Source organism: Athalia rosae, chromosome 4 (assembly GCF_917208135.1).
Source record: "Athalia rosae chromosome 4, iyAthRosa1.1, whole genome shotgun sequence".
NCBI classification, from domain to species: domain Eukaryota; kingdom Metazoa; phylum Arthropoda; class Insecta; order Hymenoptera; family Athaliidae; genus Athalia; species Athalia rosae.
The window spans coordinates 8205030-8230321 of record NC_064029.1 but is presented as its reverse complement, the minus strand read 5'-3'; the positions used below and the strand labels follow the sequence as shown (position 1 = coordinate 8230321).

General features: G+C 47.3%; 1 protein-coding gene across 2 annotated transcripts in view; it reads right to left on the bottom strand.

Annotated features, from left to right (window-relative positions):
* Nucleotides 1-25292, bottom strand: part of LOC105684372 (protein gustavus) — a 70606-nt gene that overhangs the window by 32237 nt on the left and 13077 nt on the right. The window contains exon 1 of one of the 2 annotated variants that reach the window (XM_048654430.1): nt 5248-5354. The exons of the other annotated variant lie outside the window; for it this stretch is intronic. Coding sequence (XP_048510387.1) covers nt 5248-5339 — 92 coding nt within the window. The 5' untranslated portion in view covers nt 5340-5354. Of the gene's footprint in view, nt 1-5247; nt 5355-25292 lie in introns of those variants that run through there. 2 annotated transcript variants of the gene reach the window in all.

The window sequence follows — 25292 nt, the reverse complement described above, 5'->3', positions numbered from 1 at the left end:
TTGCGTGCCTGACCATCCGTCCGTCCGTCCGTCCGTCCGGTCTGGTCGTCCGCCTCGTCGCGGCAACCCGTGCGAGTCCTCGGCGGGGCAGGGGGGGGGGGGGGGAAGGGCCGAATGCACATGTTCGTCTTTTCATAGACGTACACAGGGTGTTCCCTTATCACGGTAAATTGCTCGACTCGACAAACCGCGTCAAAAATCACGGGAACGTGCCGCGGCCCTGAAAGGTAGACTTCGAACGTACAACGCGCCAACTTCGTCTCTATAAATATGTGATCTGGTTGACGGTGGATCGTTAATTGGTTCCCACGTCACCGATGAGAAGGTGGTAAATTTTGCGGTCTGCAGTTCGCTACGTCGTTGAGCTTTTTACCGCGTAACTGGACGGGGTCTGGTTGGCTCGACGGGAATGCGGGCCTACGTTTCCTGGGAGTGGACGTGCGGATGCGTGAGGACCGATGGCCACGTACGCCTTTCGCAGCGACGGGGGAATAGTTTCGAAAATCCAGTATCGAGTCAACGGAAGGCGCGCGTCTCGCGATTCAAGATGCAAAGAGACTGCAAGGACAAGTGTACGGTGTAAAAAAGAGAAAGGAAATCAGGGGTCAAAACGGAGGAAAAACCTCATTTCCTTAACGCCGCGGGGATCAGCTCGGTATCGATATCTTTTATACGTATAAACGTAGTCTCCGGTGCGACGTATCAAACTTGAAAATACCAACCGCAACGCACTTGAGTCGTGCACAAGGTGTTTCAGGTTACGGAAGAAGGGGGAACGGAAATAAAAAAAAAAAATATGATTTTTCCTCATGCGCCCTCTCAGCGAAGGCGACGGAGCCTCCAATCTCGATAATTGGATACCTATATATAGGGAAGCGAGACGGGCTGCAAGCCTCGGAATTTAGGGGAGGAACCAGCGGGCGCCCCTTCCTTTTTCACGTCCCCCAGTTTTTCCTCTTCCTTACGCAGGTACCTACGCGCTCTTACGAACCAAACAATTTGGCCGCTTTAAAGCTCACATGAATGTAAGTATAAGGCTGTTTTACTTTGTACCTTCGTACCGTCCTATGGTCTCGCCTGTCCGTATTCTCTGTATGGTCGAATGCTTACAAAACGCACACTCGCACCTGCTTGCCCTTCCTTTGGTCTGTAACGCGCCTGCCGTCCTACCTCTCGCTCGGCACGGTACAGTCGCCGACAAAAATTTCCGTAAGGACAGACCGCCGTATCTTTTTTCGAATAATTATCATCCGGCCGAATCGAAAAGTAGCGGGCGTTCGCGGGTAGAGGTACACGTATCTCTTTCCCGATCGAATATGTCACCGCGGCGTCGGACAATTTTTTTTTCCATTTCCCCTTTCGTCGAGTCGTTCGCACGCGTGTACATATGGTCGCTGACAAGTGTGAGAAATATCGCGAATGCAAATTCACCGCTCACGTTGACCTTCGATCTGTACAATCGCTATCCGTAGGTACGGTATCGCGATGACGACGATTACACAGTCTGATGTGAGTAGAAACGAAATCTGACAAAGCCGTTCGGAGTAGCGCGCCGTTTCCAAACCGAAAGGTATAGGAGGCGTTACGTCAGTGCTAGATTTAAGGTCATCGAGACGCTGCTGCAAGAGCAGCTTCAACGGCAACACAATGCGAGGAATGCACGTCGTCTAGACGCCCCTTGATCGATCAAAAGGCCCCGAAAAGTCTGACCCGCGGCTAGTCGCGCAACGGAAAGATTCTTTTTTTTTTTTTTTATTCTCTTCCCGAATGTACCCAGGTAGATTATCAGCCGCGTCTCGACGCGTACCAGTTCATTGTCCCAGTGCTCCACACAGTTTCGGTCAAGGCCCAAGGTCAAGTAGATTTAGTAACTTCGTACGATGCCATGCTGTTTCAGCTCCTATTGCTGCACCATGCATGAATCGTACTCTCGCTAAATTTGCCGGATCGTATCGGGATACCTCGCTGGTTTGATTGAGAAGTATATTCACCGATTCGAAACGATGGACTTACCAAACTTCGAAAACCAATATTTGTCGTCTGTTCCTTTTTTTCCAATACCGGGCCTGTTACTCCGTATTTGTACATCTTCTACTAGTCGAGTTGCGTGATTCCCGAGTTGAAAAAGTGCTAACCAACCGTTTTTTCGGATTTGTGTCCCTACTGTAAAGGGGCCCCGTTGAAACGGAGGCTCCCGACTTTGCCCAGCTGACAGAAAATGGGAGTGTATATGTGTATAGCTTGCCCGGCGTAGGATCGGCGAAGAACATCAGCTGTTCCGTATCATCGATTTTTTTCAATGCCCCGCAGCACGCAAGAGGAGCCTTCGGTTTCTATGACCGATACAAATGAGCCTTACGATGCTGGTTCACGGTGGTTCGAACCAGTGAGGTCACGAAGTGGGGGGAGGAGGGGCGAGTAGACGACGGGGAACGACGGAGAAGAAATATAACAAATACAACAGCTGCTAGAGCGCGTGTATTTTTGGGCGTAGCAACGACGAGGTGAACTAACAAAGTGCAGGTAAGTATCGGTGAGGTACTCGTTAGACGCGTGTGCGGAGGGCATACGAGAATAGAAAGAAGAGGATCACGACGGTTTTGAAAGAGTTGTCACCACCTCGAGAAGCGAAGTAAGAAAATGGAAATATTTTACCAGAACGGCGAACCCACCGCGTGACCTCGTCTTCGTTGGTTCTTTGTTAATTCCGTGGTATAATTGCTGGTGAGAAAGGCTAATGGGAAGGAAGCCATTGTTTATTTGTTGGGAGTTAAAATATACGTATCGCAGTCGTTGGATATTACGGTACGTAGACTTTCCTCGCGTGTATAAAATCATCGCCACGCCACCGATGCGATCGTTTGTGTGAAGTTGGTAGAAAAAACATTCGGCCATATTATATATATGTATATATCTCCGAGGTATATCTGCGCTGCATTACGGGCAAAGGTAGATTTAAAAAATTCATGCAATCCGCGCAGAGGAATTTCTAATTTTGTCGGTTTCCAATTCTGGAGCGAATCGGCGTGCGGTTAAGCGTGACGGTGCAGGCGGCCATTTTCCGTTTTTCTTGTCCAGTGCTCTTGAAAGTCGATATCGCCTACCTACCGACCAAGTAATTAAAATATTTGAAGCGAAAATAATCAGCCATCGCGAAAACGCGGCTGGACCGGCGGCCTGCAGGGCAAATCGATTTATTCGGACCGGTACACGATACGGATATAAATCCTAATCCGATACCCTTCGTAATAATCGACTGACCGCCGCTTCGATAAAGGAATCCGCCGATCGCTAACGAACCGCGCGCTTTCCATCGGAGAAGGAGAGCAGCAGTCAAAGACACTCGACGTCGAGGAGATCAGGAAGAACGAACTTCGCCGCTACGCCACGCGCCACCACTACTTCGTCGGTATCGCAAAGCCGACGTAACGAACAACCGTGCATATTAATGTTTACAAACGCCTTGGAAACCCGTTATTGGTTCGAAATTAATTCCGCATAATTCGGCTGCAATATATTACCCCCGATCGTTCGATATCGGCCGAACGTGCTTTAAATGCCAAACGGAATCACAAGGAACGCTGTTTCTCTGTACGGTGATTGGATCATCTCGATTTTCAGATGAACTTTCCGAGTGTTTAATCTGGCCTTCCATGAACCAAGCGTCATCATCGACGTACGTACAACTCGAAGAGAAATTCAACAAATATCTTACCGATGGCCAGACGCGGTGGAGAAAAGAAAAAACAGCTGCTTACCTGCAACAAAGAAAAGGAAATCGTGAACAACATTTTTCAATGTAATAACGAACACACGTAATACGGAAATGAAAAACAATCCGTCCGTTATATGGTGAAATGAAATGCCAAGGTGTTTTACCGAATCCATACGAGCAGCCTCGAGTAAATTATCGCACGATCGTTATCTCGATGATCTTTACCGCCCGATAAATTGTTTGGAAAATCCGAATTTCTCTCATTTTTCTCACGAATCAAACTCTCCCGCTCTCCCCATCGTTCGGAACTTTCGAAATATTGACAAAGCGGCCCACGAGGCATTATTCGGGAGGCATCATAGAGACGCCGTAAGTCTCTTTGTCGCGATCATCTCCGTTGAGTTTTGAAATTTTCTTCCTCGCATGTTCGTTGCCTCACTTTTGTCAGCGAGGGCGTATACGCGGGCGCAGAATATATACGCGTACGGACGGATACAACGGCGACTACGGACCCGTAGGTGAGCCACCCCGTAAGCGCATCAGAAAGCAATGCGAACATCCCTGAGACCGGCTATGCTATACCATACCGTACCTATACGAACCTCGTTCACATCGTACAGGTATACGGACGGAGCAGCAGCTGTTCGTTTAGGCAACAGGGCGCGAATAAAATCGGTCGGTAGTTCGACGGCACCACCCACACGTTTAGTCTTCAGGTGACAGGCACCTCGAAAACAGACGGGGCATCCGAGAAACGTACGAACGAACGAACGAACGAACGATAGAAAATTTCGGAGGGTTTTCGCACAGCTGTCTCTAGCTGGAACTTTTTGAACAAAAATCTGCGCTCCTTCCTCCTCTCTTTTGGGCACCACGTGCGCGCCGGTCTCCGTACGAGTTCCGCCCTTCGTACCGGGATACCTGATCGTTGTAATCCGGCCTTGGAAGGTATAACGAAGCGCGGAGTCAGATACAATATACATATAATACGAGTGTGTGCACGCGGAGAGGCCCGTCTCTTCGAAGGATAACCTGCCTTATAAAGATCGCTTCGCGACTCACTCGTCGAAACCGTGACGTCGTAGCTATCGGAACGGAATATTCGCCTCGCGTTGCTGTTGACGGAAAATTTGTATCCGTTGCGTAATTTTTCAAATCGAGGGAACTTCACCTCCGCGATAACTAACACGAGAATTAGATAATCCTTAGATATCTCGACTTATCGGGGATGTATTTCCCCCTTCGTTAGTCCCGAAAATTATCTTTTTCGTCAGGGATTCCCGTTACTTTCATATCCGTTTAACGAATGTCTGCCGGGCGATAATTGTCACATTACAATTGGAGACGACGATGCGCGCGCGCGTTATTCGATACAATAATACAACCGCGTTACGTCCGCACTATTTTCTCGATTACGTAAACGGGAAGTGGGCAGTGGCGAACAGCGTGGAATAGATCGGATCGGAATAGAGAGGTACGTTAAACACGTGTCTCTTTGCCGAGATGATAATCCCAGAGGTATAAAGTGTTACCTGCAAGAGTTAAGAGTACCAAGGTCTCGGCGTTGCGAGGCCTGCGTCCTTCGGCTGAGAGCCTTACGTCCACCACGTCCTTTCCACCGCATTCATTCGATATCGTCTTGTTTTAGAATAACGAACTGAAACGCCTTCGCTTCTCAGGACGCACATACGACGAGTCTGTCGGTCTGTCGGTCTATCGGTCTATCGGTCGCTCGCGTTGCGACACCGTCGTAGAGCTTGTATGATACGGTAGTCACACTAACGTACGGCGCGATCCCGCGTCGTATGGTTTCTTTCCTACGCTGCTGCTGCTGCTGCTGCTGACCCTGCAATCTCAGCTGTAATGACGTCACCGTCTCTTCTGTGTACCGCCGCGATTTCCCGTGGGACTTCTTAGCTCAAATAGCGCACTATTCGCATAGTTTTCAACCGTCCCGGTAATCAGCGCTACAGTCGTTGTCGACAATGTCATGCACGGACCAACATCTTCGTCCGAACGCGAAAGTCAAAAAGTCTTTGCGCCACACTTCTTCGTACGTGTCGGTGAAAATCGAAACCAGATGAAAAATGACCGTGAGATGTACGGACTTGTATTCTCAACGGTTTCTTTTTTCTGTTTTTTTTTTTTATTTTTCTATCCATCGATTAGTCTCCCGAGTGGCGAAAAAAAAAAGAGGAGCCAAGGGGAGGAGATCGAGTTGGAAGTTTGGTTATTGGATCGACATCAGCCGGGGCTATTGCCACGTGGCATTGTGCGACCGGGTCGGTATCCGGAGCAAAGTATGTATAGCGGTAATAGAAGCGGCGATGATCGCTAGAAGCGCCCAACGATAAACGTCGTAGGGCGGCGATTCGAGGTGTGCGTTGCGTCACGCAAGACCCGCAAATAGACCGGTTTGGAAAAACCTTGCCAAGGCACGCCGGTGGCAGCCTTTGGATTTCTTTTTTCTCTCCTTTCCACAATCGCTCATACAGTCGGTGCTGCAGGACGACTAGAGCTGATAAGCGATTCGCTGAATCTTATGTATCGGTGTCCAACGAGCTAATCTTCGTCAGCTCATTTCCTCTGCACAACTTTCCAAGAACCCCCCCTTCCCCCCGGAGAACTTCCACTCCGATTATGCGGTTGTATAACTCGATTACGATGTGCTTTGAATCTTTTATTCCTTCAGATCCTCGTGATTCGTTAAAGGGTATAAGAAACCGTATCTCGTGAAATACGAATAGTTTTACGATCAAGAAACAGTTTTTGGATCGAGTAGCGGATCGGACTTGGCGGATTACGAACTTTGCTACTTTCGAAAAACACGAGACTTACAGCTCACGGATATCCTTGTAATTAATTTTAGGGTCTCTGTGAGGTTGATTGCGACACTGATTCTTACAAATAATTACATACCAGTACTAAGGACGAGATCAGTCAAGGCTAAGACTGAGGTCAAGTCTGTGATCTGCTTGTGCCGAAGCTGATTCCACATCACGGCCGAAAAATATCGCCGTGATTAATAGAAACGGTCGCTGGCAGGATGGGGTTGGAAATCGAGCGATCGTTCGATTCCGAGAAACTCGGAACTCAATTTTCATGGCAGTTTTTGACCTCCCGGATGACGCTACACGCGTTCGCCGATAGCAGGGGGTCATTTCGTGCGGGGCGCAAACCGATGGCGAGTATCCGAGCTCGTTGGCCATTCGAGAATTTTTTCATTTCAACGGCCACATCCGCGCAAGTGCGCATCTGGTGTTCGGAGATTGCTTGAAAACTTTGCTCCGCGGAAAGGATAAAACCTCCGTGGACTCGTGAAGAGACACCGGGTAGATCGGTACGTGAGCATACTTTTTCATTCGTTCGCAATTTCTGGCTCAGCGTACGAGGCATCGCGCATTTCGTATAGCTCGTGAGACAGAAGCCCCCCATTAACTTTTGAACGTGATAAAAACAATGGCCAGATCTCAGATTAGCCATGAACAACGAGGTATCGGTCGAGGTGTAGATTGCGTTGTATAAGCGGTAGTGAAACTTTAATTGTGCCGGGGCTATTTTGAAATTAGGGTTAATAAGACCTTGCGCATTGGCAATGCAGTGAAATGCAGTCGTAATCTGATTTTTATTTCAGTCAACATTCGTAGGTAGGTAGGTACGTACGTACAACCGCGGCTAGATAGTCTTAATCTATTTAAGCACGCAGTGAGTAATTAATGATTGCGAATGAACGTTGATTAACGATTCGCGACTCCGACTCCGATATTCCTACACGTACCGTACGCGTGTGTACGTAACTGCGTATCGCCGCATAAAATACTGCAATTGACCGTACACCACCGCGGGTTGCGAGTAAGAAACTCTTTACTTTCCAAATGAAAACAATTATTGTTGAGATTTATTTCTGAGCCAAGGATTAGGCGTGTCGCGTTACAGTTTCCATTAGCCACATAACTGCACAGTACGCGAAGCGTACCGACCGACACCGCGGATCGGAGGTCCAACAGCTTCGTATACCTCACATTGCATCTCGATCGGGTCTAAAAAGCACAAGCGTTCAAAGAAAAGATGGAGGGCTGAGAAGGTAGAGGACGATAAACGATGGAATTGGAAACGGGCACAAAATAGACCGATCGACGGCTAATCCAATCTCCTTGAAATCAACCTTGCTTTCATTGAACGCATTCCATGCGAATAACTGCACCATGTTCTAGCTCAAGAGCGATGGTGCAGTCGAGTTGCGAGTGTGTTGCGTTGACGGTGGTATCTTGATACCGGGAGATACGCTTATGCTCCGTGTTGATCATGACGTAATAATTCCAATGTTTGGAATAGAGCTGCGATACCAGCAGCAGCGGCAGCAGCAGCAGCAGCAAAAGTAGCAGCTGCGATACGCCGGACTCTTTATATGCCTACGCTTTTGTTGGTATAAAGGAGTCGCGGTGCGTACAGTTGGTTTCACAGTTCAGTTGGTTGGAAGTTGGAGGGATCAGTTGCTACAGGCGACGTGTGTCGTACATGTTAAAAGATCCGATCGAGTCCAGATAGTTTTCTTCGGAGAGTTGTCTCGTTGCACGGTTGACGTATCGCAACCTCCGCAAGAAATCGAGCCGCGCTGGAGCGTTTTTACCATTTTTAGGAAACGGCCAACGCTCGAAACTCGAGGCACACACCGACTGCAACGGCGCCTCGTTCGTTCGTCAACCTTCAAAATAATCGAAAATGACACTTTCTCCGTGTTCGCATGGTTAACACATTTACCGTATATATGTATATCGCAACTATCGTTGCGGCGAAATACAACCCCTTTACCTCTCCCCATTACTTTTACCTGCACGTGGTTTGCATTTTCCGCAATCACCGTTAACCGCGTTATAATATATTGATTTATATCACGGTCGTTTCCATTTCCGTCCGCCTCGCGGCGGTAATTATATTTAAATAAAATCACCAAAGCGTGGAAAAACTTCTGCCAAAGCGTGTATAATACATTCCCCGACAATGTAAAAGAATAATTATATATCGTGCGCGTATACCTGCGCACCGACTTACTACCCCACCGATGCCATAGAGTTTCTTACTTCCTGCAAGTTTCCTGAAATTACATCGACATTTTTCTACTTCGTAACAGGAAAATTCAAGGAAGTTCCTTTTTTTTTTTTTTATTTTTTTCTCTTTTCCCCTCTTACTCCGGAGTGGGCGAAAATTCTCGAACCCAGTTTTTCACTTCTCCATACGCCAAGGTTTCGGAAAACAGCAGCGGGCCTCGGCCCTACGCTACGTACGCGTCGAGAGCGTCTCTGCATTTCCTGTAGCCAAGTCTGACGACGAGATAAATTTGGAACGGTTACCGCGGCATTTTCGTGCACGTTTCAGACTCGAAATCCGAAAGGTCATTGCCCTAGTTTTTTAGGGTGCCTGCGCACATATGTTCGAGTAGGGCGATCGGGGGGGAAATTGGGGAGAATAAGGGGGGAGTGAAAAGAGGGGGTTGTGTCTGAGTCGGCTGCTCACACTCCTGGGGTCCGTTCGCGCGAGCTGCGGCGACACGCGCTAACAGCTGTAGAGACCTACCTACGATATCGAGTACACACACTACGTACCGAGAGAATAGTCACGACACACGTGTACGCGTATCGATTATCGCGGCGCTTAACCCTGCCATAAATAATCGGCCAGCCGTGTCCACCAATGTTATCTCTGCCCACCGAGGTATCGGTGAAGTCAGAACCAACCGACGCGTGCAAATTTGTCGATCCAGAAGCAAATGCATTTCGATCGAAGGATCGGTCAGGTATGCAAGTATGCCGAAAGAAAGTGCGGTCGTAGTTCCTTGGAACGGAATCGGTACGGTACGATGGAACCCAACGAAAATCGGGGAATGAAAAACTTAATCCACTTAATCCGATGAAATAAAATTGAGGGAAGCCTCGAAAGCCCCGCTAGTTTCTAGGTTCGTAGGTGTTAATCCCCTTAGCCAAGTGGCCTTCGCCCGAAACGATTACGAATATAGAAGGGCTGCTGATGTCGGGTTCCGAGTGCGTGGCACAGCCGGCGCACGATTCTTAATTCGTACTCCGTACATGAAAATTAATAATGCAGCGAGGATATACGCCGCGTGCACACGGGAAAGACTCTTATGGCAGCCTTGTGGCTTCGCGCGTCTATAAGTCGTCTCCGGTAGTCAGTCAGTCAGTCAGTCAAGTTTGCCGCAGATATTATTGTATCGCATTCGGTGTATGAGTAGAAAATTTTTGCCGCTCTTATTTATTCCCCGTTTACCAGTCCGCGCGGCAGATTCGACGATGAATATCCGACTTTGTAGTACGTAGGGTAAAAATTTTCGAACCAGTGCAAGAACATAACTGGCTTATTTATAAGAGCGCGCACACGTGTCTCGCTTAGCCGTGGCTGCTTTACCATATCTTGGCCTTGGATTCCGGCGCACAAAAGTCGAATGTACGTACGTACGTACGTACGAAGCATTGAAATATATTTTCGCTCGTTTTACGAATAATCGAGGTTCAAAATTTCGTAACAATCAACCGTGTAATTCTACATGTACACCGCATTGTGGATTTAGGATTCTCAGGTATTCGTCGACGCATACTTTATACCTGCGACTAATGTAGACGTCGTCGTCGTCGTCGTCGTCGTCGTCGTGAGTCATTTGTAGGAAAAGGGGGAAGCGAGAGTTACGCCAAAAGGAACGGGTCCGACATGACGATCCATACCGAATGAAAGGTACGCTATATATACATGTATATATCTCGAAAAGTACCGAGGTGTAGGTACCGTATTAGGTGTACGTATATACCTCTGCCTACCCGACACGAGTTAAACTCACACACCCGACCAGGTCGCGCGAAAGACCAAATGACGTCGGCGCCGTCACCGACGTTTGCCGTGTTCCTTTCAAATCGAACCGTACGGACGCGTTTCGTCGGTTCACTCGCTTACCTAACGATCGTTTTTGCTTCCTTCTACTTGAAATTGCGAAATATTGACACCGGGGTATAAAAAAAATTATCGTCGATTTCAAATGTCCGACCGCCCGCGACGACGTTATTTTACAGTTACTCCCGTAGGTGCGCGGAATCGGTATTTTCCCCATCAAAAGCGAGTCGGATTCGAGTTACGTGTAGACGTAACGCGATTACTGCCTATCGCGAAATAGCCGAGAGTGGGCAGATATAATTGATTGCCGTTGAGCGAACCCCGCGCGAGTTTTAGCCATTGAGACATTCGAATACAAGTTTGAAAGTGAGAGGCTAACTCCGGCCGGCTGCTCGCTATCGCTACGCGGTGGGAATATCTCGCGATTTCTGGTCAACAGTTTTTCCCGCCAAAAGTAGCTGCGGGCTTGAATTCAGCCGTGGGGCAGTTAGAGGTGTACAACACGCGTATAGACGGTATCCCTCGTTATTCCGATATCGGTAGGTAATATAATAGGCCGGTGGTATAATTCGTATGTATACTTAAATACGGTGGTGAGGCAACGCCGGTGTACGAAGTACGGCGAATCGCGTCCTGGAATTGATTTACCCGCGCGTGAAGCCGTAGGTGAATCCGGTCAAAAATATTTTCCCGGCTTTCCGTCGACGAGGCACAAAGGAACAGAAGAAAAAGTGAAATAATATTTAAAAAAAAAAACGAAAACGAAATAAAATAAATACCTCAGCGAATGTACATACATACATACGTATCAACCTGCGAGTCGTTTTACCAGCAGCGAAAGTGAAGCAGTCGACGCTTTCCGGTCTTTCGTGCGGTCAAGCGATATTTCGTACACTTCCACAAACGATGTAGTAACCGAATAATAACGACACTCGGTACAATCGAGTTGTCGTGAGTCGTTCGCTAGTTTTATTCATAACCAAAGGTGAGGTGTTTGTTTTTTTCAATTTTTTTCAAATTCTCAAATACCGACCAATCCTGGATTCGGATCGAATCGGTATCGTATATCTACACATCGGACTAGGTGGTACCTGAGCTGCAATTTGTGGGTAGTAACGACGAGAGGTAAATCCACGGAGCGTTAATATCTGTACAATAGCTCAAGGCGATTCCCAGATCTACTTCTTCGGCTATCGAACTCTACGAGACCTTAACCTTTCCTGTCCGGTCGTTCATTCGTCCGTTGGTTGTGTCCCCGTCGCGACAGCGAGCTAGCAGCCGTACAGTTGTGGTTTTCTTGGAGGCATTCACTTCTGGGATACCTCTAGACCAGATAAAACTACCGACTATCCGCCCCTCCGACTCCCCCACTTTCCGCCCCCTTCCTTTTTTTTTACGCCTCGTACTGCACCTCGCCTCGCTCCATCGAGAGATTTCTTCTCCCACCTTCACATCGAAGACCGCGACGGACGCGTGCGAACCACGGAGTAGATCCGTACCGGGGCGAAGATACATCGGCGTACATGAAGACACCTGCGGTAATAACGATCGCCGGCGAATCTGCTCCTCACCCGAGCGGGAGGAATCCGCGAATCGTACGAACTACTCAAATTCGACGTACGAATTCGCTAGTCGATATCGAATTTTCACGGTTCTCCGCTGGCACGTGCAATTTCAATTATAATAACGCCGATATACGCGTGCGTGTACATATAGAGCATGCAACGAGTAGTACGTGGTAAGCGAGGGAATCGATTCCACGGCACGAGTTTCGTATTTTCCTCTTTCTCTTCCATTTTATTTTTATTTTTGTTTTTGTTTTAATTTTCGTACACAGTCGGTACCCGATGCAATCCAGGGAGGAAGGATTGATAAAAACTCTTTGTTCCACGGGGTGGTGTGGTACATGAATGGGACTTTGGAAGATGCTTGGTTTCGGCCCGTGTTCGCCTGCAAGGGCTGAGGCTGCAGCCAGCGACGATTCCCGAGGGTATTCGTTCCCGCGGATGACGTGTCCCGACGCTGCTAACTCCCCTAACTGCGCTCGAGGCGGCGTGACAAAACATGGGTAAGTTTCGGCCCTGTACGTATCGGCGGATAGGGGCGACGCGACCGCCGCCATCCCTTCGATCATTAGAAGGCGAATCAATGACGGGAAATTCCGAGGGCTTCGGAGTCCGCGGAATGCAACGCATGAAATGTACGCGTACATCGTCGCCGTCTGTACGGCTGTACGCTTACCCGACTTTTTTAGTTTTTTTTTTTTCTTTTTGTTTTTTCCTATACGTGATTTCTTTGATCTTCTCGAACGCTAAAAAATATCGCTTTTATCACCCGTGCGTTACGATGGTATACCTATGTAGGAGATATAGAGCACGCGAACCGTGCTTCGTTGACGAACTTTATTGGAAAAGCCCTATAGCTCCGATATGTTCGAAGGAGAAAAAAACTAAAAACTGATTGAAAGCGAAAATGAAAGAGAAATGAAAAAAAAAAAGGAAAGGAAAAATGGTAAAACGAGAGAGGGAGAAAAAAAAAGAATCTCCGCGAGGTTAAAAAGGAGATGAAAAATAAACTGATGAAACGTTAATGAACGTGAAAGCTTTTAAATCGTTACGGCATATCGGAATCTGAATTAAATTTTACTCGCGCAAGCTCCCCGGTTAGGTACGTCTTTTCGCTATGTCGCGGTATGTGCATAGTATTCACAGACATTGTTGCAAGTGTGTGCAAGCGTCCATCATGTAACGCAAATAGGAAATACATGCGGCCCCGGTCATCGCGGAATGAACTCGACTTTGAGACGATCTCACAATTGGCATCGCGATTGACACGTCGGTCGGCTGATAATAATTTAAACGGTGTAGCGACACAACTTCACGGTGATAACGGGACGTTGTTCGAACCTCTTTTCTTCGGAAAAAGGGATCGGATGAAACGCCTTTTCAAAAATGAGTATTTTTCGGTTATCCGGCAATGGCCGCATTTTCTTTCGTTTGAAAACACGTAACCAACGTCGTCTAGAAAATTTCGGGGTACAAAGTACCGCGGATATAGACAAGTACAGGTATATATATATTCGTAAAGAACGAAGATCGTTAAATAGCCATAAAAATTTTTACCTCATTATTGCAATTAGTGAATGCCATTTTGCGCTCACTCGGTCGTTCGGATTTGCTAATTACCTACCTCGGAGGCATTCGGACTCCTGTGTAATATGCGCGAAAGCAATAATTTTTTCAGCATTTCAAAGACGACCAAGGTCACGGGCTGGCCGACGAGGATACACGTACGCGCGTACAATGGCAGCTGTGTGCACGCGTGTGCGTGAACGTGTATTACGAAAGAAAGTCATCGGTTAATTTACCTTAAAAACCAGGATGTGTTTCGGAGGCCTCCGCTGGGCCACGACGAACGTACGTCCGACTAATTACGAACCTAATTCATTCAAATCCTACGACGAACGACGCGCGCGCGCCTTCGACGTCGAAGCGATACGAGGATCATGTTTTACACGTCGAAATAATGCGTACGGTGTGCGTAACGATTGGCGTGTATATGACGAGAGATTTCCCAAGATCTTGCGATCGCCCACCGCGGACATGGAGGTAATTCTTTATTCCATAGGTACGTACGTACGTAAGAGAGTTGAGCGCGGTAGTGAACAGTAGAGAAAAGTAAACAGCTATAATAGAATGATATATTCCTACATTACTATGTATGCGTACGTACATATGTGTATCTGGATAGGTATATAGATAACATGTGGTGTATATGGCGAGTATGACATGGTTGGCGGTTTGGTATTTAGGAAAGGCCAGCCGACCAATGTCACAACTCGTTTGAAAGGCGCTAGAATCTAGAAGTAGATAGATGAACGTATAGGCTTACACGTGTGAACGCACATGTGTATTACTAATAATATCGATACTTCATTTTTCCTCACGTTTCATCGCGGCGAAGCTTTTCAAACTTTTCACCGCGTCGCATGTTGGAAATCAGGAATTTCCTGGCACGAAAATGCTTCGGACTACCGGAAGCGTCGGATTTGTCTCGATGAATTTGACGAACCGGGTGAATCACCTCGGTGTACGGGGATCGTCGACCATGTGGTACGTAAGAAAACGGATTTTGGTATTCGGGTAGGTACCCCCCCCTCTTCCACCCTTCTATAACACGAGCTATCTTCCTTCCTAAAATCCCCCTCCTGCGTTGGCGCGCCGTTGAATATTTAGTTCCCGCGGAAGCCGAAAACTGTAATCGCACGCGTACAACTTCGGAAGACTGTTAACTGCACGTTTCCCATGAGTCAAGCGTCTTTAACCCTTTTCGTATGCTTTGCCTTCTGCTGCTGTTGCTGCTGCTGCTGCTGCATGTGCGGACTGAAAACGGGTGTTTTTGGTGAACCGGTAAGACCGGTTCTCGTCATGACAAAAAAAAAAAACAAAAAAAAGAAAAAAAAAAACAGATAAAATAAAAAGTAAGAAACGAAAAAAGGGGTATGACGCGAGGACGCATGTCCTCGAACGAGAGGTGTACGAGTATAACTGTGAGTAACCGAAGACTTGTATACCTAGGGAAGGAAGGAAGGAAGGAAGGAAAAGGGAATTAGGTGCAGATATATAAAGTAGGCAAGCGTGAGGCAGGTATCCAGGTAATTCTTCCTCGGGTTAAAATTGCATTGCATATATTTTTCTCAAGCGTTGTTATATCCTTGCGACAGCTGACGACGTTAATCCGAGCTCGGTAACCTAGAGAGTCCCACACCGTTCACCGCGTACGTACGGAACCTCCGTACACTCGATAAAACTATTTATAGAAATGCGTAATGATAATAGTATTGAGAATGGCGATTGTACCTTACAGATACACACACGAGCGATTCGGCGATTCGAATATCGCGCCACATGTGTGCATCGCCGAGGAATTTTATCGCGAATATTTCGAACTTGGTTCATCCATCTCCCCTGGAACTGCAGCAGCTTCTTCGGATCGACGCGCTTTATATTCGTACTCGAGTTAAACGAACCGGTTGACGGCGACGTACAAACCCTTTCGAGCGGACATCCAACCCCGACCGGTATAATTAACGTTACGGCGAATGCGACGAAAAATTTTGGTCAGGGACCGTTCCCAATTAACTGAAAGTTTGCTTGAGACGGAGCGAGTATCTTCTTATATGAGAAAATTGGGGAACCTTGCGTTGCGGTGGACACCCTCGTTGAAAAGCCGAGAACCCCATAGAGTACGATGGCTGCCGCTATATCTCGACGTACGCATGGGACAGGCTGTCTGCGAGCGGTTTAATAGTGAATGTTCTAGCCGCACCGCGTATAGCCTTTCGAGTCTTGGTAATTTATCCAAGTTACATAATAAAGGAAGGACCCGTGGCCACCGAACGCGCTGGGGATCAGGCAAGGAGGAAAACCGAGGCGGGGAGGGACCGCGACGACGTTAGAGTTCCGAGGGAAAGGGACGTCGTTCATTAAAGGGACAGTTTGACCGTGAACCGAGGTGGTACGGGGGCCTGCGGCGCGGCGGTCACGGGAAGGGATGTCGGTATCCAGAGGCCATTGTAGGGTCCGATCCGCGGCGAAAGGTTTCTGAATTTGCTTCTACAATAGCCTACGAGCGGACCGACCGACGTAGAGGCCATAACCCCGGCCCTCGGCCTTTGGATATGCATGGGGGCGCGCCGTTTAAAGGGGTTGATATACGCCACTCTCCAGCTCTATTCCTTTTACCGGCTTCCTTATTGGCGATTCGTCGCCGTCCCCATGTCCGATCTACATCGCGTAATCTCCGGTTTAATCTCGCGCTATTCCTTTCGAAAAATAGGGCGAGAACAACGAGAATACCGTAGATTATTCTTACTTTTTTTTCTTTGTTTTATCATACGTGGTTCGTTGAAGAAAATTATCGAATCTTTGAATTCGATCGTTCATTCGGACCACACGGTATACGAACCGCCGAGCTTTTGGCGCGCACCAAATATCGAGATCGCGTAGGCAAAGCCGTTGTGATTGTATTACAATGGGAAACGGCGGTCCCCGTGTTCAAAAGTGTGCTTATAAAACTTAAAAAACGAATCTTTTCTTCCCACCATATTGTATTGGGTTTTGGTTTTACAAAAGAGTGCAGCGGCACGGTATACTACTATACGTGTACGAAACGACGCGATGACGAGAAGGAGGTGGTCTGTCTGGAGAGTTTACGCGTCGAACAATTACAAGAGGTATATAATACAGGTAGGTACCTATATAACGCGCGTATACAACCAACAACGAAGGAGTTAGGAAATGAAATTCTTCTCGAACAAACTCACGTTTCTTTTTATCACCGGCGGTGCACCACCCGTACGCGCTCTTCGAGGTGGATAACACGGTGCCGTATACTAATATTCCAGCTCGTTGTACGATAATGAAAATTAATTTTTCTCTTCTTTAACATCGTTTTTCCTCATTTCATTCAAATTTCGACTAGAAAATGTGTGTGGTAATACTATTTGAAGAACAATAAACCGACAATGGATAATTATTATCGGGGACAGTGACGCGCGCGCGCTATAGTCGGAGGATATTCGTGCTCGTGTTGATACACACGAGCCAATACACGTACACGCGTATACAAATATATATATATACGCGTGCAAGGAGATGGTTGGAAGTATCGCTGGTAGAGACGACGACGAATATAGAAACAAAGAATATACAGAAAACCTTGTGAAAGTTACATCACGAAGGCCAATTACGATTGACATGATTCTTGCAGACATCAGAAAAGCGTCCCCACTAGACGTATACGACAAGTATGTATACATATACGAGGTGGGTATGATACGTAGGAACGTCGCGTACTCAGGACGTCCCGATATTAATATCGTACCTCAACGGCCGCATATACCTATAGGTAGGTATGCATACGTAGACGTCGCAACTGCAGCATCGTCACCCGTTCTTTTCGTCGCTTTGTAAAATGTCTCGTCGTCGTTCGGCCGGGCCTTTTAAACGGGTCTCCTATATATGTATACATACAGTACGTTAAACGTTCGACGCGCCTTCTTCGTCGTGCAAACTCTTTTTTTTCATTACGAGGCGACGCAGGAGAAAGGCAGGGGATAATATCGGCCGCGTATACGTACGAGAGAAAACTTGGAAGCGAAAACGTTACGTTGTAAACGTAAAAATGAAAATCAAAAAAAAAAAACAAAAAAATCAAAAAAGAGAAAGAGAAATTAAAAATAAGAAAAAATGGATGGAAAAAAAAAAGAAGAAATATCCGCGCTCGATACATACGTGAGAATACGGTGTACATATGTCAAGGCGCTTATTATTACCGTTACATACGCGTTCACTGACGCATAAATTTTCCTTCGAAGTTCAATGGTATATAACCTGGTATATACGCGGATCGGGTAAAATAAAGAAGAATAAAAATATCACGCGTAATAATATTCCCATGGACGTTCGACGTGATCAGCTATTTCACCTTCGTATGCTTCGTTTTATCGTGTACTTTATTTATTTTAATTAAATTTTTACTTCTCCAGGTTCCCCGTGAGCAAGTATCAAGTTTTACGGTGTAACCCCGCGTGATTCACATATAGCGAATGATGGATGTATCGCGGTCCGCGTAGAGCCGGGCGGTAACGGTGAGTAACGCTCGGAACAATTCTGACGTATAAAGTAGGTACGCGGGCAGTCCGTAACTTTTGCGCTACAACGAAAAGAACTTCGGCGATTAGACGTAATGAAAAGAACTATTCCAGCTCGTGCCGCGTACAGCGTAAGCTCGGCAACGGCGGCAGCTGGTTACGGGCAATTCGTCGATCGTTTCTTATTCGCCTGGATGTTATACGACCGTTATATTTTGCTAACGAGTGCCTTGCGCGCGTTTGGCGTCCGAATATTCATTCTGGTCGTCCGGCTTAGTTAGCGACGCACGGGACACGCAACGCGAGTACGCGTAAGTCCGGGGATTCGTTCCGCTGACAATGAGCTACGCCATATTCGCTTCCAAGCGTTTCATCCCGTTCAACAGGATCTCCGTACGGGAGGCTCGCAACTCCAGATAAACTGGATCACGGTGACGCGGATCTACTTTTTAGACGAGCGAAAAACTCCAGAGACCCGTTCGAAGCCGTTTTGTGGCGGGTCACTCGAACCGTATAACGACGAAAACTCGTCCGGAACAACTTGTGCACTGCTTCGCCGCTGCTCAGACGAGCAGCGGATCCGATAAGAGGGTGAACTTCGATCGGGTGAATTCGGCTGCGTCATCCGAAAAAATTAAAGGGCGTTCGAAACATCGACTCGAATGGAAATGCACTCGCTCCCGATCACCTTCTATCGGACGATATGGATGTCATTTCGTCTTCCGGTAAATCTTTTCTTTATCTCCGGGTTTCGGTGGCGTTTGGAAGGTGAAAGAAAAAGGGCAAACTTACGGGGTATTTCAAGGGGGAGGGGGGGGTAGGGTTTTCGGATGAGCTCGAATGGGTTGTTGTTACTGGGTCGGCCTGCAGGGAATCGCGACCCAGTAACAATCGCATTCCCTGCAGGGAATGGGTACACCGAGACGAAGACGGGAGAGGAGAGGTAAGGGAACGGGATACAGTCAGAGGATAGCTGGACATCTTATGAATTATTCATGGGGAACGGCGTTCGCCGTATTTTCGAGTTTAAATATTTAAATACCTCGTTGCCGCTAACGTCCGAAGCGAGTTAGGGAAATATTCGTTCGCTTATTCACACGGGATTCCCCGTTTTCACAAACCAACTGCACTAACAACCTTCCCGGGTGGAGGAATGCCCCCGCCGTACGAACGAGTCTCGTCTCGTCTCGTCTCTACTCTACTCTCGTCACTTCGCGGGAGTCGGACCGAAATCGATTCACTCTGTACACCTGCGAGTTTAAGGATAACGATTACCTTCGTCAATTAAAAAGCAGAGCCACCTTTTCGCACCCGATCCCACGGGATATATCCTATCAATTACCGGCAATACACCGGTGCAAGTCTCGCAACTAACGTTAAGTCGACTTGGGGCTCGACTTCGGTTACAAAGTTGCCCAAATGCCGGAGCGCGAACTTTGAGGTAATTTTTAACAACGATCATCAGGTACAATCCACAACGGATGTAACGTTCTCGCTACGGTCGGTATTACTTTTCATCCCCTACGCTGAGACGGTGCTGTATGTGCAGTGATGGTACGAACGTTGTATAGTAGTATACGAGTTAGTTGTATCTGGATTATCTTGTGAAAAACGAGACGCGAGTAAAAGCTTTTCCTTCTCCTCGGTAACGGAGGAGTGGATACGGTATACTGTGTGTACGGTTGTGAGGTGGTGGTTTCAACCGCGACCCCGAAGTCTCGGGGAAAGGCGGCAGATATTGCCTCATAACTTTGCGTTGCGAAGCCGCGAGTAGCCGCATGATCGCGGTACCGTACCTCGGAGTTACAGCGAGCCACCCCGGCGCGGCGGAGGACCAAAACGTTGGAGAGGATGGTACGCGCCGTTCCAGTGTATCGGTAAAAGGACGAGGGATAGTCGGTCACATACGCGCATAAGGGTACAAATAAACGTCTCGAGGCGCATAGCTGCGAGTATAATCTCCAGGGTCCACGAGGTCCTTTCGTCGGAACCTTATACGAGGACGAAAGGAGAGAAAAACAATTCGTGCAAAAAAAAAAAAAAGAAGAAAAAAAGGACGTCGGAAGTAGTGAGTGCGTACGTATGTATGTATTATATGTATATGGGACACGTCTTCCATTCCACCCCATTCCGGTCCATCTCGTTTCATTTCATTCCGTTTCCTCCCTTTCTTTCCTCCGACCTTCTTCCCGAGCCGCCAGAATTCGTCGGTCCGTCGGTCGGCTCGGTCGAGTTTCGATGTGGCGAAGCGAAGGGTCTTCGCAAGGGGTCCACTAATGGAAGGGTCGACCGCCCCGTGCCGCGTCTACGACTGCGGAGGCCTGTATACCTTCTGATGTATGTGCGTTTCGTGACCGGAATACGCCGCGGTCCCGAGGTCAGTAACGTACCGTAAGAAGCGGGGGACTCTCCTCCGTTCGTCGACGTCGGGCTTATCGGCGGAGACTTTCGTCGTTTCGAAAAATTTCGTGCAGAAAAAATTAATCCCCGACCGAGCGCGACGACGTCGAGCGGGATCGGTTTCCTGATCGATGGAACCGCCTGTCCGTGGAAAATTGGAATTTTTGATCGATTCCTTGCGCAATTCGGATTCTACACTGTAGTTTGGTAACGGCGACCGCGGAGGTCCGAGGTCCGAGGTCTGATAAGAGAGGCAACAACAACTGCCGTTTCTGCCGCTGCCACTCCGTCATCCAACGTACGCGACCGAGCGACCGACCGAGCGACCGACCGAGCGACCGACGACGACGGATGGGGCAGAAGTGAGCCGAGGACAAGCGCGTTGCAAAACTTCAAACACTTTACTTGCAAATTAAAGTCTAACTTTGCAATCTCCGCGTGCATGGAGTTTACCATATATAGTTTCTATGTATACATTCGTATATACAAGGATTCGTACGTAGGTGGTTTTATGTACTGCAGCGGCGTGCAATTCTGAAAAACAAATAAAATGAATAAATAAAAATATCTACCCACTACGTTGTATCTCCTCTCACTTTTTCAAAGTGCGATCGTGAGTTTCGTTCTTTTTTTTTTTTTCTTTCGCCATTTATTTATTCACTTTTTTTCGAATTGTCGAAAAGAAGCGAAAAATAAATCGGAGAAATAACCACCGCTAGTGAAATTAAAGCGGGTTAAATTAATTTTTAATTTCGTTATTCGACCGTACCGGTCGCGAGAGATTTTTTCAACTTGTTTTTTTTTTTCTCCCATCATCATCTCTCTACGGTTTTGCTAAAAATCCAGGCACAAAGTGGGTTGCGCACGTCTTCGAGTCGCTGGCGTTGTTCGGATCCGCCGGTGCCAGTGGCGGGTTCTGTGCCACGAAGCCAAGGTCCGGCACTCTCCTCCATATTAAAGTTGGTCGGAGGTTTTGCGGCACCAGCCACCGTCCCGTCGTACATTGCGAATGGCTGCGATCATGTCGGATCACGTTGATTCTCTGAGAAACACAGCCGACAGCGTCGGACTACAGCGAGGTCTCGTCATTCGACGACCAGATGCGTCTGTTTTGTTTGTGTTCGCTGCTGGTGCCGCCGCGGGATTCGACGCGTGGGTGGCTAGATCCGTTTTAGAGCGGGTAACGACAGTTTCTCGAAAATCCAGGGTCGCCGAACAAATTTCCAAAGAGCACTCGGTGTCGCGAGCGAATATACGGTGGGAACGATACGGTATTCAGAAGACATGGACGGCGGCCCGATGTCCGTACATTTTATCGAAACGATTTATCATTTTATATACGATTTCGCTCGCGCGGGGTTGACCGTACGGTACGGTACGGTACGAGCGCACTTGTGATTTTCGTTTTTTTCTTCGCGCACGTACGCGTCCCAGATCAAGTTGGAAAAAACATATCTCGCAGCGGTTATTAGCGTATACCATAAGAATTCTGTTTGGAAAATAAATTAGACGATTCACGAAACACGTTAGAAAGCTACTCGAAAATTAACCCGGCCGTATTACCGGCTCGACGCGTATCAACTGCTACTCGCTTTATAACGTCCACATACGCGTGGGTACAACGAATTTTTCATACGCGCGAAATATATTCATCGCCGCGAATACGGAGTTTTCATTTTTAATTTCTTCCTCGGATGAGATGACCTATATTTGCGATCTCTTTGCAATCACCGCGAGAAACCGGGTGATGAAATGGATTTCGAATCACGTCCGGGTCTTCGGTGACTTTGAAATTGAAAAGGCGAATGAGAAAAAAATCAACGAACAAGTTGGAAAAAAATTCCGCGGTACATTCGAAGAGGTTCCGTGCAGAATATGAGAAGGTCGCGACTACGTGAGACGGTTGAAAAAAAATCTGCATGCAAAACGTATATCGATCTGTTCAAATAACGAAATCGGTTTTCTGTCTCGTATACTTTCGACCGAGTAATTATATACGGAAGGTTACGGCATTTTTTAAAAACATGAGTCTGTCTATCGAGCGGCAGACGCAGACGTGCGTTAAAAGTCGATGGTAATTTTCTCCGCGATATCGTCGTGCGATCGTTGATCTTCGATTGCAAGTATAATACAGGTAGAGAGAAAAAGGAGAAAAAAATATATACCGCCAACGATACACCGAATTTGCATCTTTCGAAAGAGACGTGAATCGTTATCAATTGATCGCAACGTTTCATCGAAACGCGAATATTTTTCCGATGTGCATTATCGCTAAGAAAACTCATCGCGTCGTTGGATCGAATCTTCGTTAGTTCTCCATCTCCATATTTTCGAAACTCCGTTCGAATTTTTTCGCGTTCTCGAAAGCGTCGTAGGAGAAATCAGCTCGGAAGGAAAGCTCTTCGACAATGGCCGCCTGCAGGATCCGCCGTCGGTGCAGCGCGCTACCAGGAGGTGGAGGAGTGTAGGGGGATATAGTGGGCATAGTGCTCGGAGCACTAGCTTCGAACGAGCAATTCGGTGCCGATCGTCGCGAAGCTCGAGCAACGAAACGAGGGTGCGTTGGGGTGTGTGCCAGTCACCGGGGATTTCCCCACCACCCTTACCGCTAAGTTCTACACCCCCCGCGAGGATCAATACTAACCAGTGTTATCATGCTCCCGCTCTACCGTGCAGCGGCTGACGCTGCTGTTCGGTTAAAGCTTCGTTTCCAACGAAAATATTCGCGGCCGATGGAAATTTTGGCGATCGACGAGCGATTAATTTTAGCAATGATATTCCTGCGCGGATTTGTTTCCTCGTTGAAACTGGGCTGTGAAATTTCTTCGTCCGTAACCGTACACCCTTAGAAACCTTCTCTGTATCCGCGGAGTTTCAGGTCAGAACTTCACGCATCAAAGTATAAAGCCCCGAGCAAAGGTTCTTTGAAAAAGTTTATCGGAGATTCTGGGAGAAGAAGAAGAAGAAGAAGAGGAATAAGAAGGAAAAAAACGACTTGGAAATAAATAAATCATAGAAATAAATGGGGGAAACGTTTTCCCTTTGGCAACGTTGAAAAGGCGATGAATCTAAGGAAGTTGGAAAAATACTTTTGCCAAGTCCCGATAACGTACAGCGATATACGCGAGCAACAGGATTTGCTGAACTTTTCCTACGAGATCACTCCCTTAGATTTCCCCATCAAGAACCATGTTCTTCATCTCGCTATCTCAGGTATAATAAACCAAAACTTTACAACCACTCGATAAAACTTTACACAATTTATACAGACGCGTTTATCTAATCCGGTGCACTTCGAAACTAGTTCACGAGGTTTAACCTAGGTATACGTACGCGTGTGTTATCCCCTGAATTATTCAACCATCTTTCGACCGCGAAGTACGCCGTTAATTCGCAAACAAATACGTACAGGTGCTCGAAGTTTCGTTCTCGATTACACGGACAGGGAACTGTTCGATCGGATGCTTCTACGATCAATTAATGTTTGATGCTATTAGAAATGGATGAGAGACTGATGAATGATTAACAACAAAGTCTTTCGGTCGAGTAGTACAGATGTACGGAATATTTGAAACGACGATAATTTGGGCTACCGAAAATCGTCTCTCTGCAGAAACTGGGTTATACCTCCGTACAAAGTTTCGACAGAAGTTCGCATAACTTTGCATTATCAAGTTTCTGGCGCGTATCAATATATACGATATCGCTACTGAAACTATTCGCTCTTCTACACGGTTCTACGTTATATCTTCATTAGGTGTAATTGATCGTTGCGGTGTACAGGTAGGTATACCTCCGGAAGTTCACAATATATTTGTTTCGAAGTTGAAGTTCCGTCACGAATTCAGGGACTATTTCGAAGAGTTTGGTGATTTTCTCAACCTGTTGTAAAAAGTGCTTCTCACAATTCTCGACTATGAAATTTCCATCTGAAATTAAAAGACGATGATCCGGGAGCGGATGAGAAAATCATCAACGACGTTGTTAATTAAAGTGAAGCAGAAAAAAGAAGCCGATAGACCTTACGGGGTTGAGCGAGCTGATGGATCAAACGAAAGGGGGGTGATGAAGCTGCCGGTCGGAGTTGTACAGGTGTGTACACAGGAGGTACTAGTACTTTTATCTTTCGATAATCCATATTCACAATTAATCCGATACGGGATTTTCCCGACGGCAAATACACCCTACGTTCGGGTGTAACGGCGGCGCACCTTGTATATTATATTTTAGCACCCGGCGTAGGAGGTGCGGCTGCGTTTGCCGATCAAGAGGTGTGCGGGACAGGAAGAAGCGGTACGAGGTATAGGTAGTTTAGTTACCTCGGACGGCGTAGGTACGGACCGGGGTGAGTTTATAGTAACGAGGAGACAATATCGGCTCGTTGGCTCGTAGCTGCGTCGCTCTGTCTTGCGCCCTGCGAGGTGTTGGTGTATCGAGAGTTTCACACCGCTAATAAAACACTCCATAAGCCATAACGTTCGCGGGATATATAAACCCGTCCCTTTCGCTACCGCCGTCGCACAACCCCCGATCCACGGTATCCGTGTACACGATACACGTACGTACCTACATGCATTTACACCTATCCGTCTATCTATCTATCTATCTATCTATCTGTCCTACGTA